Source organism: Gallus gallus, chromosome 4, assembly GCF_016699485.2.
Source record: "Gallus gallus isolate bGalGal1 chromosome 4, bGalGal1.mat.broiler.GRCg7b, whole genome shotgun sequence".
NCBI lineage: Eukaryota > Metazoa > Chordata > Aves > Galliformes > Phasianidae > Gallus > Gallus gallus.
This window is the reverse complement of record NC_052535.1, coordinates 15674541-15693403: the sequence shown is the minus strand read 5'-3', so window position 1 is coordinate 15693403 and position 18863 is coordinate 15674541. Positions and strand designations below refer to the sequence as shown.

Here is an 18863-nt window from a genome sequence, read left to right as displayed (position 1 = left end):
AAGTCCTTGTTTTTGTCAGGCATTAAACTAAACTGCTGAAACGAAGCTAAGACATTTTAAAGTCAGCCTCATTTGACTAAATTAGGAAATCAAGGGGGGGAAAGGAGCCAAAGATTCTTAGGAGTTTTGGATCACAGACAAACATCAAGACATAAACCTGATTGAACTGAAGAAAGCAAACCTCCAGCTTCCTGAAAGCACTGCAGAGCTAACACATCTGTCACCTCACAGGAGGCTCATTACTTTTGGGTTGTTGACAAATGACATAAGTAAAACACAGTGCTAAAACAGTAACCACTCTGCCACAATTCCAACTCATTCATTCACAGACCTTCATAGCGGCACATGAAGCAATAAAGCAACCACACGCACACAATGATTTACGACCCATTGAGAAAACTATTGTTTATTTAGAAAAAAGGTTACACTGGTAGAATTCAGCAGATAAAAAAATTTGTTTTTTTTTTTCTTTAAAAATGTCATTGTGAAACTTTTCAGACTAAAGTTCAGCGATAAAAAGCTCCTGTAGCTGTAATTGAAATTTCTTTTTTCTTTTTTGAAGAGAGCATTTCCAATTAATCTAAAAACAACATGACAAACAAAAGGTGTGGCAAGGGACAACTGAGCACAGGTTTAGGTTGGGATGGAGGGATCAGGGTTTGTTCTTTATTTTTTTTTTGCTTTTCTTTTTTAAACAAGCCAACGTTGTACACAGAATATACAAATAATCCCTAAGCATCGCATGAAAACAGTGCTCCCACTTTGTTTTTTGTGTGTGTGGTTTTTTTTTCTTCTTTTCTAAGTCACTGGTATTAAAAACAGGCCAAGTAATAAATAAAAACTGAGTTTAAATGAGGTAAATTCAAAAAGGTTCAATAACTGTTTATTTGTGGTTTTCAAACATCTAAAAGAACGCATTTCATACTGAAAGAATTACTAAACTCAGGCAGTATTTTAGACAACCTAAAGTGGAACTCTGTACACATGAAACCTCCTTTGCACTATGGCAACTGTTTGTTTGCAGCACATTGTGCTAAAATATGGAATAGGTAACACTTTCAGCCAGGTACTGAAAATAAATGTGTAAGAAACTAAGCAACAAGTTAAAATACAGTAATGTACAACTCAACAATTAAATCTTCAGCATGGGGAAATAAAGCAGAGAACTGAATAATTTAAGGAGATGCAGATGGGTCCTCTTCATTCACAAATTTCTGTGCAATCTATACTCTGGAAAATACATTTCTGGTCACAGCTGGATATCTTCTCATTTCAATCTCACCTGCAATGAAGGCACACACAAATGGAATTAGACACTGCTCAAATGAATACCCATCTCACAGTTGAGTGTTTTACTCCATTCACAATTGAAAGAATGTGAATGTGAACCGCTAGACCTCATTTGTTCCCTAACTATAGTTTATTCCATAGCAGGAGCTACGTTAATGTAGATATTTCATTAGTAGTGAAATACTCATTTAAAGACAGAAATAAGAAACAAGTAGTCACTTGTCAAGGTAATATCTGTTATGTAAGTACGCCCTCCTTGAAATTGTTAAAGTCTCTAGATTAGACAAAAATAAAAGCATCAATCAGAAGTTGTTCATTAGGAAGAATGTTATAAAAGATTCAAACAGGAACCGAGCATTAGATTCCACAAATACAAAGAGTATTTTTCTGTACTTCTCTACGCAGCTTATGGGGTGTTACTATTTTACAGCAGATGCTCCAGTTAAGCCCACTGCACACTGGATGTTTCAGAGTGCATATACCTACACACTTGTTTCTTATATCACAGCATGGTCATAAAAACACACTTGTGCTTCAAGAGTTCAAAAAAGATCCCATGAAATTCCTTCTGGAGACTGCTCATATATATGTGTATATATATATATATATATATATATATATATATTCCAGTTTGGAAGCTATTCACAAAAGTACGTTCTATTATTTCAAGAAGAGAAAATAAAAATAAATAAGCAGCAATAACTTGAACTCTTATTGCTCTCTCCTACACCAACATCCTCCACAGAGTGCAAGAGATGACTGCAAGCTTTTTGTTATCCAGAACCCCTCTACACATCTGCATTCAGCTTCAGCAGCAGAATAATGGCACCAAATGAAACTCTTAACATCTTTTTCCCCAAACAGCCCATCCCCCCAATTCCAACAATCCAATTGTGGAGAGTATCTTCAGAAGATACTTCTGGATGATCAGAAGATTTCAGGAAGTTTCTTCCTCTATTAATTGAAAAGTTACTACTGAAGATGAGAAAGCAGATTTCTTGAGCCACTGCATTTCTGTTTACAAAGCAAAAAGTATTTGTTAACAGAACTTTGCTCTTATTGTTTTGTATCTGGATTTTCCTCACAGTGATAGATTTTATCTGTTGCTTTGTTTTTAAGACTCAAGCAGAGCACAAGTGCAGCCTCTTGCAACAGACCTCATGAGAACACTCCTCCATTATGTTATGCCAACCACAACCCCTAGGCCTCCTGAAAAGGAATTCCCGAAGAGCAAAGCATTTGCCCCTTTCAGGTTTGGTCTCTGTAATTTTAAACAGTCAGATGCAAACAGAAGAACTTGGGAATATCACAGTCTTTCTTTGATGCCTAAAGCAAATACAGACACTCCAAAAAGCAGTGTTAATTTGAGAGTCCACAACCCAGGTAAGTTTTGGCATAATCATTAGGTATAAATATTCTCAAACATTGGCTAGTCCAACCCCGTTACTCAAAGAAGGGTTAACTAAAACAAGTTGCTCAGGGCTGTGCCATGCCAGGTCAGGTTTAGAATACCAAGGCTGGCAACACCATACCTCTCTGGGCAGCCTGTTCTAGTATTTGACCACTCTCACAGATATTTAAAAAACAAGGACAAAAATAATTCTTATGAAAAGTGTTTGTAAGAGGTTTCTTGGCTAAGAAATTGGACAAATTCTCAGCCCTCAAAATCTGAGACAAAGAAGAACCTGTCCATCTAAAAATAGTCTCTTACCTCCCTCTTTAATCATACCAGTTTGTTTAAAAAGTTTAATATGTGCTTTTCTACAGACAGAACAATATTATTCTGAGAAAGCAAACAGCTCAAACTGCTAAAACACACAGCTGAAGAAAAAATAATTTTGTTTGTAGGTCCTGTGAGCTCTTAAAGCTAACACCAGGAGAAATTAAACAATCCATCAGTTCTAAATACTGAACAAACAGGAATTATAAAGCACTTGGATGATTTGGAAACAAAGAGAAATCATTCTTTAATATTTGTTGAATATTAATTGGTTATTTTCATATTTACCCAATATATACAAAGTTTCTAAAAATAGCCAACTGGTTTACACATAAATATTGCTAATGATGTGTGGCTCAAGTTCAGTATGTCACGTGAACTAATTTTCAATTGAGTGAGGCACTGTGCTTCTGAAATAACCAAAAATGAAAGATAAGACTCTCAAAACTGTTAGACGCAAAAATATCCTCATATCCCTACAGCTAAATTTAAGTCTTTCCGTATTTGCAAAAGTATGAAAAAAATCAGAACACTATCAGCTTCAAAACACTATTTTTTCCTAAGCTCGAGTTACTCAAAATACTTGTCTGAAGTTTCTTTTCTTTCAGTAAATAGCCAGTACATTCATGGAGATGAACATTCAAGTGGAGATGAAGAACTGCCTTACTATGCTATACAACTATTTCATACAACCAATACTCTCTGTACAGATAAACTGAAAGAAAGGATCAAAAGTTTCTAATGCGTTAAGCAAAGTAGGTTATTAAGTCTGGCAACTTATCAGTACCATAGTGATTCATCTTCGGTTTTGTTCTTGAAGAAAGTGCCCAGCAGCTGACCCCCTAACCACACCACCCTCCCCTTTTCTTTTGCCAAATAAGTTTAAGCATCTATTGCAGTTCCCCAGCTAATGACATGGAAAGCTATTTCCCTAGGACAGAATTTTTAAAATTGTGTAGTTTCAACCCTTTACCACTCAGGCTGGTGTGTGTGCATGCAGATCCTTCACCAGTCAAGAGAAGCCACAGTAGCTATCAATTCAAAGAAGGTAAATAATTTTATTTGGTTTTTTTTGCTTGTTTTGTTTTTTTACCTTGACTGGAACATTCTTCATTATCTGTGCTTGTCTGAAGATTTATGAGTAGATTCAGCATTAAGGAAAAAACTTTGTTTTAAAACATATAATGAAAGAAAGCTACTTTTTTGTGTTTTTCCTGAAATGCTGACACATAAAAGGATATTGTTTCTTTTCTTCTTTCCCTCCAGTGCTGTCTCGTTTTTCTTTCTTTTCTTTTTCTTTATCATGTCTTGATTCCTGAAGAAAAAAACAAAAACAAGTTACACAAGTAGTTTATTACAGTATATGCTGTACAGTCAGACTAGAAGTATTATATTCTCCATGCTTAATATTCATCAGAATGTCAGTAATCAGCTTTTAAGATAGTCAAAGTGACAAAAATCTCAAACAGCTCTGTGATAACCTCTATCAGTAAAGAATTACAACCGGGAAGTAGTTACAACATACTTACCTAGCTTCACAAAAGTACTTGTGATATATGCAGTTGAAAACATGAATACAAGCAGTTTATATTTAAATATGCCCTGATTTACATAGCTGCAGACTGCAAATATACTTAAAGTTTTGAATACTCTAGCATAAGTTCTGAATTTTCCTGACTACTGCCAAAAGAACTATTCCTCTAATTTATCCTATCAGGAGTGACCACTGAAATACTTAGAGCCAAAAGAAATTCCAGAAGCACTACCCTACAAATTCAAGGCATATATTTTCACGCCATAAACAAGCAATAAAATAAGGAAAAGGTTAGCTTATTCTGTCAAAAGCAAACAGCAACAAAAAACATAACAGGCAAACAAACCAAAAGGAAAAAAATGACTAAATAATAGTAGCTTACTTTACCTTTTTGCTACCAGAGGAGCTCTTTTCCATCTTTTCTGCTTTGATTGAATCACCTTTTTCTTTTCCTGAAGATTTTGATTTGCTCTTCTCCCTCTCTTTTTCATTGGAACGAGGAGAATCAGAAGGACTTTCACTTTTACTATGTTTTGAAGAACCTGCTAAATAAACACAACAGAGTTTTAATTCACAGTGAGTAAAACCTTAACATCCACACACACAAAACAAAGTACGTACTTGTCCCATTTTCCTCTTTGCGTCGTTTAGTTGAATCCTGTGGCACCTCTCGGTCACTGTTGGAATGATCCTGGCACCAAACACAATTATGCAGACATTAGCCAATTAACACATACCTCTAAAGTAGGCACCTGTTTACAAGGTTATTCTGAATAACTTTTGAATACTTAAAATGTAACGGCGTTATGACAGCTTGTGTAAAGTTTCTTAATTTCAGTTGTGAAGAGAAAAAGTAACAGAATCAAAACCAACCCTGGTAAGGATCACTTCTGAATAGATAGGCTGTACCACCCATTGTTACTGCTAAAACTTCAAATAGAAAGCTTTCCATGCATTTATCAACTTCCTATACTATTAGTTTATAAAAGTTTCACCAACCCTTTTTCGTTCTTTCCTGTCCTTTTCCTCTTTCTTCTCTCTCTCTCTGGATCTTTCCCTTGACTTGTCCAAGTCTTTCTTGTCCACTTCTCTCTCTTTACTCTTGGACAGTGTTGGAGTAGTGTGGTTAATGTAGTGCTGTTAAATTAAGGCAATATCACCAAATATTAATATATATTCCTAAATGTGTAAATAAGAAGTCTTACTCTAACAAAATAGACCTAGCTCAAAAAGCAAGATTTATCATTACTACTTTTATTGACAAAAAAAGTGATTGAACACACTTTTGAACTGGTCATCTATCATTTAACCTACAGCATTGTTTTCTCAGCACTGAAAATTCAGGAACCATTTAACCTAACTGAAAGGCATAAGCTATTAAATAGACATATTTGTTTACCAGTATTGTCCGACACATCAAAACTAATCAGCAGTACTACTGATACAGGATATGCAGATTCTCAGACTTAGCACTTGCAAATTCTGCCTGGAATGAATGAATGGAGGTAGTTTCTAATTTTTTTTTTTTTTTAATAATCTTAATCTATCAAGTACTACTGTCAACTTCGAATAACGCGCGTTTCTGCTAAAGCAATACAAAATTCCACCTTAAACCTGACGTTTCAAATGATAAAAGTCACTCAACATGCAATTCTGTGTTTGCTTTGTAACACGTTCTATGTTGTTATTGCACTCCTTCTCCTAACCAAATTTATTAACTTCTGTAAAACAAAGCTGAATGTTTGTAACATGAACTAAGTAGGGAGAGAGGGGGACAGAAGACAAAAATCATAGTAGCATCAAGCATAACACTTGACAAAAATAAAAGGCTATAACGTGCATACGTAAGGTAGTAGACTTAGTTACCAAAGTACATTCATATTTTGACAATATGTATGTATTTTAAGTATAACTGTATCTCTTAAAAAGATCAGACTACAAAATACTTTTCCTAAAAAGACCAATTAAGAAAACATTTCAAAATGAAAAATGTATTTGTGTGGTATTTCATATACCTAAGTTACAGCAACACACAGAATTAACTTAGTATACTTTAGCATCTCCTTTAGTTATCAATTTTATCTGAAAAATATTACTAAAACATTCTCTGTATTTCTTACTAGAGAGACATTTTGCTTAATCAGTACCCTAAAAAGATAAGCACAAGGTCTGTTCAGAACAACCTAGAAGCTACTAGAACTAGCCACAGCAACGGAAAGAATAAAACTATTTGAAACAGTATTTAAGTTAATTCTGTCTTTCTAGAATTCTAGCAAATGTTTCACCTAAAATCAGCAAGCTCAAATTTTGGTAAGAGGCACACTGTTATGTCCCTTTTCCTTTCAGCACGTGCCAGAATGCTGTTCTGTAACTTCCACACCAATGACCTCAGTATCCCTTTCTTTCTGCTCTTTCTTCTCACTTTGTCACTCTTTTTGTGTTTTTCCTGCATTTATTCTACAGGTGACAAATCAGGGAATTAGGATAATGTTGTCACCTTTTAACAATGACTTACAACAAATACATTCTTAAGCAGCCCCATTTACTAGTTGTCACCCACAGATATTTTCCACGTTTTGCTCTGCTTTCCTCTTATTCTGCTTCTTGCATTCAGATGGCTGTTCATGACAGATCCCCCACTGCTCTTCTACCATTCCAATGGAGAGTTATGGAAAGTTTTATTCCCTCCTCCTCTCCTTAGAAGAGAAGCCTAGATTTGGCTTATCAAATTTTATCAGCTCACTTCTAGAAATGCTGCTAGCTGAATCCACATCAAACATGGGGCACTGCCATATGCTGTGCAACTTGGACAAAGGCGAAAGAATAACAAACCTAACTCAAGTCTGGCAGCATGTACTTTGTAACCTGCAATGTAAAACACCATTTCAATGGTCTGCCCCATGCCCTCATCCTCTCCCCATCCTCTTCAAAAAAAAAAAAACCACAGAAAACAAAAAACAACAACAAAAAACAGCGAAGTCAGGAATAAAGAAACTTTGTTAGCACACAATAGTACTTGACTCCCTAACTCTGAGCAGAAGCTGAACTCAGAAATCTTACAGGCTTTTAAATATCACAGCCTTCCCCTCAAACATGTATATGAAGAAAAAAAAATTGTTACATCATATACAGGAAAAAGCCAAGAATTTTAAGTTCAAGACAAATATTATACTTTCCTAATTTTAAACAAATGCAGAAAACATCATGACAATCTATACACACTACCCTTGCATAATTTTAAATCTAAGAATCAAAGGTTGCCTCCTGTGTGCAATCCCCACACAAACAGGTACAGCTGATAAAGGACAGACCCAACTCAAAAGAAGTTAGCAAGCGTCCATTAAGCAGTCAGGGCTATTTTGAACTGAAGCAAGCCAAGTGTTCCAAACACTTTGTTTCATAAAAGAGAGTTATAAGTAAAGCATCAGTAAAGCACAGGCTAAAAAGCAATAAATCCTTTGTGCATTTTAAATTAATATATGTAATCTTACATAAACCTACAATCTATCCAGAAAGTCCAAGTGTTTAACAATTTCCAAGTGATAAACATCTGTGCTGTGTATATACTATTACTGACTGCATGACCCAAACTCTTAACAGCAACTTTAGAAGACTTAATCCGTTTCTGACTATTAGCCAGATACAATTAAATATATTTTAAACATGTCCAAAAGAAACAGCAAAAAGCTTTCTTAGTATTAGTTCACAGTATGTGTGATTGTCACTATAATGTAATAAAAAAAAGCAACACAACAGCTGCAGAATTTGCCTAAAAAATTAATATTCTGAAATATCACTAAACACTCAAAAAGTACCCTTTGGCACACCCTCTTGTAAGATACTGTATCTGCAGTGTGTTTACAGGAAGGAAACAAACAATTATTTAAAAAGTTGTCTATGATGTGATAAAATAGTAGCAAGGGGAAAAGATAAGTATTAAATACATTTTTGTTTTAAATAACTATCTTTTATTATTTCTATTTTTTAATACTAATTAATCTAACTAGTCTATTACCTCTTAGGCCAGATAAATGACTTAGAGACTTTTTTTAGTTAAACATACACGTTTCCACGAGGACCAGTAAAAAGTTTATTTTGATCAGATTACCCAAAGTTAACTTTTACTTTTTTCAGCTTTGATTATTCAGACGCATAGTTTTGTTTAATTTTCTGGAAATAAGCAAAGCCAAATACACTAATGACAGCTGTGCTTCTTTTTCACTCCTTCAGCCTTCTACAGGCTAAAACTGAAGGAGAAGTTACCATTGAAGGAGAAATTACTATGAAATAAAATCTCCTTAAAATATTGAGTGAATGTTAAATTTAAGGACTTCTCTTAACGTTGCTTCCACCAAAACTCTCCCTCTCTCTCCTGTAGCAAAGTTCTACATCCCTCTGATACAACACTAGGATTGACAGGAGTGGAATTTGAATTTTCTGAGGTAGTTTGCCACAAGACCAAGGTTACATTTTCTCTGAAACAAAATTCAAGTAAATTTTGGGGGTTTCTAAAAGATTCAAACCTTTGTTGAAGAGTCCTTGAGTTCGTTGAGGTTGTCCTGTAGAAAATGAATGGAGATGACACGTAAGCTGGAATAGTTTTCAGAAACCAGAGGAACTTTGGGAAGCATGGCCGCACCCTTGAAACAAAAAACAGCTACTCCTTCTGGAATAAATCTTAGGTTAATACTTCACACAGAATAAAATCTAGAAACTAGTTTTGGGGTTTTTTTTTTGAAAAAGGAAGAAAAAAGATATGTCTATTCTCTACTCAGCTGTTATATTAATTACAAAATGTGTTTATACCCAAATCTTCATAGAACACTGAAAAACCACTCTCCCACCAAGAAAAATAGCCTTAATTCTAAATACTGCTGAATCACAGTTGAAATAGGCTTAAAATGCTCTTAAACCATATCTTCTCCACTTTCAGTTAAATGTGGCAGAATTCACTCTAGAACTTTACGTTGCCATTTACAAAAACAGGCAAGAAAATATTTTTAATTCTATTTTGAGTAGTTATCCCTGCCACCTGCTTCTTTAAAATTAATAAAAGCTACTCCAGTTCTTCAAAATTAATCTAAATCTTTTAAGCAAATCTTACATAGAAAAAGATACACTCTTCTGGGAAGAAAAAAAGAAAGAAAAAAAGAAAAGCTTGTTCTAAAGTTGGTAAGACGATGAAGTTTAAAAGCCCACATAATCCATCACAGTGCTCTTGATGAAGTATTAGTGACTTACAGTTTTAAATGTTCAACGTACTGCAAATTCAAAGATTCCACGAACATAGGTGGTTTAGAAATAAAATAAATATAGAGCAAGGAATTGCTACCCTGAGTCTTCAAAGTAGGCTACGCCCAAGGTATTGTGCTGCGCTTGAATGCTTGGGGTTTCTCTTTGCTGGGTAGTAGGCTTGGTTGCCACATCTGGTTTTATCGTACCGCAGGGCTCAACATGGTGGGAACCCATTGGAAATAAACAAACCTCGAAGGGAAGGTACGACAGAAGCTGCATGCTCACTGATTATACACAACTACAGGAGAACTGATCACCAAGGAGACTTTAAAATGGAACTCCTTTCAAGACTCCTCCTTAGAAGGCACATATCGGTATGACGCTCATCAAGAAGCCTGATGAATTCAGAGGTATCGTACATCCCGTATCATCCAGGAATCTTCAGTGTTATAGATTCTTCAATGGAAGTGCAGAAAAATATGCTCCACTCTGCTGCAAAGACTCATTTGCTTGTAGCTACCATTGCACTCCAAAAAAAACTGACTGTTTAAAACAATGAGGCACTTCTGGGTAAAAATTCTCTTGCAATTTCCAAACAATTTAGGAAATTTGTGCTAGGTCCTTGAAGCTTTACTTTGGTTAATAAAAAATATTTTAATAGAAAAAAAGACAGTCCGCCAATAAAGAAAAGGAATGCATTTTCTAATGCAATATAAAACCTCCAGTGGTTCCAGTGTATACTTGGCACAAAACTTGAAGGAAGTCGGACATTGGCATCCCAAACTTGTGAGCCTAACATGGGCGCTGCCTTCCTCAGGCTATACTAACCTTTACTGTTGAGGAATGTGATGGAGAAGAATGGATATCAACTTTGCGGCGTTTTTGTTCTGAAAAAAAAAAGGAAAAAGAACAAAAGCATTATTAAAACAGATTTAAGAGAGGATATGACTTTCTGAAATACCAAAATGATCTGAGTTAAAGTTTTACCACTAAGTTTTGTTTTTCAAGACACCAGCATGCCTTGAACTCCCTAGGCAAGTTTGCAGAAAAATAGCTAAATGTAAGAAACTGCTGCAAAATTGTGCTCCAACTTTTTTTTTTAATCTGTATCTGAAGAGGTGAGCAGAACAGATAGCATTCCAATCCAATTGCTTTGCCATAAAAAAATGCAAGTATTATAAAACTCAACATCAGCCTTGACTTGAGATCTTTAATTTTTGAAGAAACTGATAAAGTTTATTGTGCCCTTAAGGAAGCAAATCTTCCACCTCCCTTGTTTTCTTTCAGTTCAAAGGTTAAGATCAAACTCAGAGAATACTCTTCAGGAGGTTCGCGTTAAGTTTTTGCGAAACTTCTAAGCCACAGTTATATAAATACATTCTAATAAATGACCGTTCAGAATAATTCTTAACGTGTTACTAATATGCATACAGAAGTTATTAACTGATAGGCTTTACATAAATGAGCAATCACTGAAGACACAAACTTCATACATTCACACACTTCTCACTTTGGAGGTATCCTGAATATACTCTTTAGGCACTAAAAAGTCATTGCTACATAATAGCTAGTCTTTCTTTCGGCAGGGCTGAGGCATTGCATGTATTGGCATTCAGTGATTTTCTAATGACACGTTCTTATTGTCTGTATAACTTCCTTTATTTTCTAGAACAGACTTACCCCTCTCACATTCTGATGCTTCTGATCGGGGAACAGGAGACTTCAAGGACCCAGCTACTGGAATCTTTTCTCCTCCTTTAGTATTTTCCTTGGATTTCATATCCTTTGCTACATCTTTTTCTCTAGATGGCTCTTTTTCTCTCTCCTTTTCTGCAACTGACTTTGACTCAATGGTGGTAACAATTGTCTTGGATTTTTCTTCCTTCGAAGCTTTTTCTTCTTTCTTGGCCTTCTCCTTCTCTTTGTCAGACTTCGGTGTTTTCTCCTTAATCTCTCTTGGTTTATCATCTTTGTTTGCCCGTTCTTCCTTTGGTTTATCTTTCCCATCCTTCCCAAGTGCCTTCGTCTCTGGAGTGGTAGCTGGAATCTTTTCTTTCTTTTCTTTATCTTTTTCCTTCCCGCTTTTTTCTTTATCATCTTTCTCTTTAATAATTTTGCTGCATCAAAAACAAAAAGGCCAATTAGAAGACAAAACTAGCCTGTGTTATAGGTGAGTCTTACTCCTGATTCAATAGAACTTCTTCAATCAGTCACTGCCAAATTATTTTGCTGTTGCTTCATCAGAACAACAAGCAAGAGTTCTAATTTGTTTTTCGTTATTAAACTAAAACAGAATGCATTTATTAAATGTGTCAGCTTAGCACAGCTATGTATTTTGGCAAAAATCTTATTTATTAAACTGAAGAAATGGGAACAAGTTAAACAGCACATGAAAGGATTGAAAAAGTAGGTCAATTTCAAGGAAGACAACAGAGCATATGAAGGAAGGAGTAGATGTCTCACCTATTAGAAGCACTGTTTCCATTGCTTGTTGTCACCTTCGGTGTAGCATTGACAGTTTTATTAATGACTTTCACAGTACCCTGAGACTTCTCCTTTAGTTTATCTGTTTAAAGAAAGAGAACAACTTCATTCACTATTAAAACAAGTATCTCAGCACACTCCTACTAAACTACATTTAGCTAGTAGTTAAAATAGGCAATTAAACACAGACTACACTCCTGCAAAATCAACCACCAAAGAACACATAATGCATACTGATATTAAGCTCACACAGATTTTTTTTTCTTTCAGTTTAACAAGCCAAGTTTTGAGACAGTAGCCTGTAAATATCATTTAACTAAGAAACAAGTTTGTTTACCAGTCTCTTCAGCAGCACTTTCCTCCAGTTTCGCCGTATTTATTGTGAGAGATGTAGGCATCCCAGCACCACCTGGCCCATTTTGTACTGTTGCAGCTACAGCATTCCTGGCAGGTGGGTCTTTGTGGTGGAATTCATTTTCAGGTATCATAAAAGGCTTCCTACTTTTCAACTGCCCAGAATAGCTGCAAGTCGCACAGATTGTTAAATATGCACAAACAAAGCAAAATATGGGTTGAATTTTAAATGAGGACTTAATCTAACAGTTCCGTCTGTTATTTTTCACAGCTTTTCCCAACTGATATGCAGTTTCTTCCCCCTTTATCAATAAACTCAAAGTAAAAAAAAATTAAAAGAACAAACAAAAATAAAACCTCACACAACAGAAGCAGCCCTACCTCAAAGCCCTCTTTGCTGCTACCACCATCACACACACACATTCCTGCCAAACACACAAAAAATAGCCCACTATTAGCACAACCTTAACTACCCCTCAAGTATCCATAGATGACTCTGCATTCAGACATATGAAAAACATAATTAAGCATTTTAGATTAACGTCTAGAATCCTATAAACTTCCAAACTATGCGATCTTGCAACAATAGCCCTTGGCTTTCTCCATTTCACTCTCCCTTGTATCTACTTGCTGTTATTACACTATCTCTCTACAAATAAGCTATGCCCTTGTGAGTGAAAATCTTTACTATTAAATGTGTTTTGCTAGAGTCTTGAAAAGGAAATTAGTGATCATCCAGCACGACATGAAAGTTTTCATTCACAATGCCAGCCCTGAGATGCAGGATAGTGAAATCTTCTGTGATAAGGTAAAAATCAAATATGTTAGGACTGTAAGAGTTCCAAGTCTTTAGAAGCCTTTCATGATCCACTTTTAACCACTTTCTTAAAGTAAGGTGTTGTTACCCCATAGCCAACGCATATAGATCAGGTCTCTTCTCTTTCTCTTCCTGACATATCTTATGTACTCTTCTTTCCAAGGCTTGGCCCAGGTTCAACACTTTTGGATACCATGGAAGGATTTTGGTCAGCACAATCAGGATATTTCTGATATGTGTATATTCACCAGTTTCAAGGCAGTGTACAGAAGCCTAGAACACAAGTTAAATCTAATCAATTATTTTCATAAAAGATTCAAAAAATAATTAAGTTTTTCAGCATCTTTAATTACCTTAGTTAATTTATAGTGCCATTTGTGTACCACGTGTCTAAAATTCTCATAATCCAATTGATCAGCTTTATTTCCACCATCAAATCCAGTTGCTCGTAATATAGTTAGGAAGCCTGGATAGTTGCCACATTCCTATGTGTGCACAAGAGTAAAAAAAAATAAAAATTTACTATTTAAAGTACTAATCTTTTCCGGGATACATAAAAAACAAGAATGCTATAATACTTAATATAATCGAAGCGCTTCCTGACACACAGCACTTCCTCACTTCCTACAGACTAAAACATGAGCAAATTCTGTAAGACTTGCATTTTTTTTTTTTTTTTTACAGCTTATTTATGTTGAAGCCTTTCTTGTGGGTGAGGAAAAGGATTATTTGCAATTTAACTAGCTTTTGCAAGGAGTTTCCATATGGTACCTAAATCTTCAAGAAAAACTATGAGAAAGTCAGAATTCATTTCTTTTACTTTTGACACCATACAAAATTAACTCTGTTTAAAGTACATTAATTACAGAATCACTGTTCTAACATGAGGCCATTGGAAAAATTAAATCACAACATTTTAAATCAAGTTAATGACTTCAGTGAATCCAGTTTTATTGGGCTGTATTATACAAGAGGTCATTATATAACTCCTTCATGAACAAACACGTTTTAATAACTTTACATACCTTCTCATATATGACTCTGTCACTGTGCCATCTAGTCACAGTCTCCAGCATACAGCATAAAAACCTGCCATATCTACTAGCTTCATTTTCAGTGCAACTTGCAACTGTATATATAATATCAGAGAAAACCTGTGAATGGTAACAGTAAAAAGTTACTTTGACTTCACTGAATTACAAAGGTGGATCATCAATAATTTCAAATTGTTCTCATCTAAACTACTGCTAATATGGTTTTTAAATTTAGAGAAGATTAAATCTTATTTGGTTTCCAAATATTTCTGTAAACAGAGAAACAAATAGAAACAAATAAACAAAAAAAAAAGGCTTGTCTGCTAAAGCTTCTTAGCATATATTCTGTTTGTTTTCAGGACTTTGTTATCCAATTGCTAGGTCTTCATTCTGAGCCCAGAATCCAGGTGCTGCATATTTATCTGCCTCTGACACAGTCTTCCATAGGTAAGGTGCATCTCCATTGGAATATAAATGTTTCAGCTCTAACTTGATAAACTGATTTGAGCAGGCAGAAATAAGCATGTAGAACACAAACTATCTTTGAGAAAGATTGCTCTTTTGGAGCAATGAAATCAGAGCAGATTCCTACTTCGAAAGTCTCAAAGGAAACCTGACAACTTTTAGTTGAATGTTCTTACAAAAAAACATCTTTACCACAGTTTTCATAATGAAGCTCCACACAAACCCGCTTACTCAAATGTTATAGCACAATCTATTGCAACCACACACACATGATCATTAATAACTAACTTAATAAACTGGCTTCTAACAGCAGAAAGCGCCAAAAAGGTTCTGATATTGCAGAATGGTACAGTCAGCTAGTGCTGTTGGAGCTGTTTGATCCAGAAAATCAGGTTACTGCACCTATCAGTACCTCCTATGGCATCACATTTCCACATGTCAGCGATAATAAAAATTAATCCCATGTCTGTCACCAGAGTCAGAATGTCCCAAGAACTATGCTTGTCAGGGCAAGCTTAAAGGAGGGTTGCTACTACAGCAGCACATTACACTCAGCTGAAATCGGAGGGTTAGACAAAATCATAGAAAAGCAGATCACTGCATGGCTGTGAAATGTGAATGTAGTTTGTATGATTGCTGATGACTTTCCCCTAGAAGTTTAGCTGCCTTAGGATAATTCAGAAGGAAAAAAAAAGCCTCTTGAAAATAACCCTTAAAAGATCTAGGAGAGAGAAAACTTTGTTTGTAGAAAAGGAAGCACAAAGGAGACCTTTTCATTGCCACAATTTTGAAATTAAACGTACGTAATTGACTTTGTTGAGATCTCTTTTGGAAGAGAAAGAGGATACTAGCTTTGCATGCTTATAACAATACATACATACAGAGCTCTAAATACTTACTCTATCATAGCAGAGAAGAGTGGAGAAGTTGGGTGTTTTCTGCTGATGAACCAGTTCTACAAAGTGAGCACAATAAACCGCATCTATTGCCGAAAAAATGCAGCGAGGAAATATACATAACTGCAAAAACTTTGTGATAGTCTCATTTTTGGTAGACTCTTCAAAAGCAAAGAAATCAAGAGAAAAAAGATCAGTATGTTAATGGGCAAACAATTAAACTACTACTCCCAAAAAATTCAGTATTTCATACCATATTCTCCAGTTTGTATTCCTGACGTATCTTTGACACTACTCAAAGTGAAAATAAGCTTTTCAATCTTTGAGGAACAGGCAAAAGGGTAGAAATATTATAGTAGATCTTTATTTCTTATAGGGAAAAGTCTTTTGTTACAATGGAAAAAAAGCTCAAAAATTATCATGAACTGCTTCAATTATTCAGATTCTGCATACCACTCCTTCTCACTGTGCTCAAAGTTAACGCAAATCACTCATTGGGTGTTTACATTTCTATGATCCACAACACAGCAACTGATGTGCAAACCGTCTTGTAACTATCATCTCACATCAAATCGGTCAAGCTCTTATTTTCTAAGTCAGCACAATATTAAAAAGGCCTTGCCATGGCAAGAAGCAAATAAAACATCTCCCTAAAAGGAACTATTCAGCATTTGCAAAGACATGCTACATGCTAATTAGAAGTTTCTTCCTGACAGACCTTCACATATCAAGAAATCAAATTTTAAAAATAAACATTTAGCATACTAGTGCAAGCTGAACTTTTAGTTCCGGGACAGCAATGACTATATGCACACACTTACTTGCCAGAAGCCAGTTATCCTTCTCTAATTTCAGCCTCTGTAAAACTCTCTGAACGTGCTCTAACTGTTTCTTCTCCTCTTCAAGGAGCTTGTCCTGAAGAGCAGTGCAACGTTCTTTTTCTTTTTTCTTTTTATTTGGAGGCTGTAAAATGTCAATGCAATTCATTTAATACACTTACACTTGCTACAGAGCAATTAAGTATTTGGTAATGCTAAGTAACATGCGAAGACCTATTTCACTAAATAACAATCAGCTCTAGTAACAAGCTGATTAATTAACAATGGATAACTAATGATGTAAATGAAGAGCTGAAGTACAGATACAGATATCAAAAGACTGTCACCTGAAAGATAGGTTTTTTCCAGCAATTTTTATTTAGTGAAGCTACTGGTAGTTTTGAAGTTGGAATGGTAAGGAAGTCTAAAGTATGCAACTGTGAGAAATCAGAAAGGATGGATCAGCTGACACAAACCTCTCTCAATGGACCAATTTATTAAGACAGGTTTAACTTTGGTTAGTTTAACCCAAAAACATGATTATATAAAATAGATGAAACTCCATTTAAATGACTAACTCAAAGTAGTACTTTGGCATCCTGTCATGCACTGCAAGTCAGCAGTTCATTTTTCATAGATTTCTACAAAAATAAATACCTACACACCACCGTGGAGGCTACTTTACTCTACAAAAGACAGCCAAATTTAAAATGCAAATTATACTGTTGCATGCATATCTTGCAGTTGCAGGAAATGTTTTGTCTCTGCTGGGAGACAACCAGTAATAGTGCTGGTGATATCAGTACGTGACGATAACTCCCTTCCTTAGCACAAAGAAGGGCATACAAAAACTCACTTATATCTTAAGGTAACACTTCATGAAAAAAAAAAAAACTTTTTAAAAAGCAAAACCAGAGCAAAAAGCTGTATAAACATACCATTTCCTGATTGTCATCTATGGCTTTCATCTGGACTTTAAGTTTATTGACTTCTCTGTCATAGCTGCTATGTGGGACAGCAAGGTCATACATAGTCAGAGACCAGAACGTGGCATAAAACTGAGGACTGATGTCATCCCAAACCTTGGGAGGGTGCAGAGAGATCACAGCTTCATGAACAGGAGCCATCACCAGTTCACATGCTGTGATGTATTTGTGAACTTTGTGTTGCTGTTTATTTCCCTTTTCAGCTTTTTTAAGTTCATCATACTTTGACTGTGGAAAAAGAAATAAAAAACAAAAATTTGTCATCTCCATACATGAACCAAACGTAATTCAACTTCTCATAAACTTTTCTACATAAATCATCTTTACATAATTAATTTTATGTACATAAGGTGCCTGAGAACACCACAGTGAACTTTTAGTATGCATCCATGCTGGATACTTATCATCTTCACTGATGCTATCTTTCAACTCACCTCTTCTTACAGCAAGGTATTATACTATGCTGAAAAATCATTTTCAATACTTATTTTAGTTGCAGGGACAAATTTATCTTGACGCTTCCTTATATACCTCACAGCTGCAACATTTTCCTCCGCAGCAAAAAATCTAAAATATCCACAAAAAAATTACACATTTGGGCAAAACTGAGTGGGAGAACTCTTGATCACTCGAATTATCAGAGGAGTTGAAATCATTAGCTACAACTGCTATCACTTATGCAAAAGCTGGCACATGGCCAGCTTTTCTATAAAGTAGAATCTCTTCCAAACCACAGCTCCTGTTTCTATCTCAACTCTTCAAAAAAGCATCTAGAACTCTTATTCAGTAGACAATCTTTGCAGGAACCTAACACAATTATAACATGTAAAAGGGCATCTCAACAGGAGACAAACAAAAATGAAACGAGTTCTACTTACTGAAATTTGGTGCGCATACATGGGTCTTGAGAGGAAAAATGCAGCATCATGAGGCGTGTGAAACTCATTACAAAGAACGTCAATTGAAGGCACTCGCTTAATGTAATCCTCTGTGCTCAGATTGGATGCCAAAAACCCACCAAACTGTACCAAGGTATCATGGCACTATGTGAAAGATAAAAGTTAGAGAACAGGGTTTTTTTGTTCAGAAATTAAGTTTGGGAGGGCTTGAAAGATCCTTCTTGGTATGTTTGTTTGGGTGGGGACTAGTGGAGGCTGTTTGTTTTTAAAATAAAAGCATTAACACAACGGCAAGAAATTCCGCTTGGAAGAAAAAAATTTCCATGTCATC

At 35.4% G+C, this 18863-nt stretch overlaps 1 protein-coding gene across 2 annotated transcripts in view; it reads right to left on the bottom strand.

The window, feature by feature from the left end:
* Positions 1-379: 379 nt before the first annotated feature.
* Positions 380-18863, bottom strand: part of THOC2 (THO complex 2) — a 52850-nt gene continuing 34366 nt past the window's right edge. For both annotated transcript variants that reach the window (XM_040700165.2, XM_420332.8), the window contains 18 exons: positions 18512-18676; positions 17586-17861; positions 16651-16792; positions 15833-15990; positions 14460-14588; positions 13788-13919; positions 13523-13707; positions 12601-12785; positions 12243-12345; positions 11460-11896; positions 10608-10666; positions 9068-9103; positions 5544-5681; positions 5166-5235; positions 4932-5089; positions 4252-4325; positions 4104-4151; positions 380-1282 (listed from right to left, as the gene is read on the bottom strand). In XM_040700165.2, the coding sequence (XP_040556099.1) occupies positions 4124-4151; positions 4252-4325; positions 4932-5089; positions 5166-5235; positions 5544-5681; positions 9068-9103; positions 10608-10666; positions 11460-11896; positions 12243-12345; positions 12601-12785; positions 13523-13707; positions 13788-13919; positions 14460-14588; positions 15833-15990; positions 16651-16792; positions 17586-17861; positions 18512-18676 (2475 nt within the window). In that variant the 3' untranslated portion in view covers positions 380-1282; positions 4104-4123. The remainder of the gene's footprint in view (positions 1283-4103; positions 4152-4251; positions 4326-4931; positions 5090-5165; positions 5236-5543; positions 5682-9067; positions 9104-10607; positions 10667-11459; positions 11897-12242; positions 12346-12600; positions 12786-13522; positions 13708-13787; positions 13920-14459; positions 14589-15832; positions 15991-16650; positions 16793-17585; positions 17862-18511; positions 18677-18863) is intronic.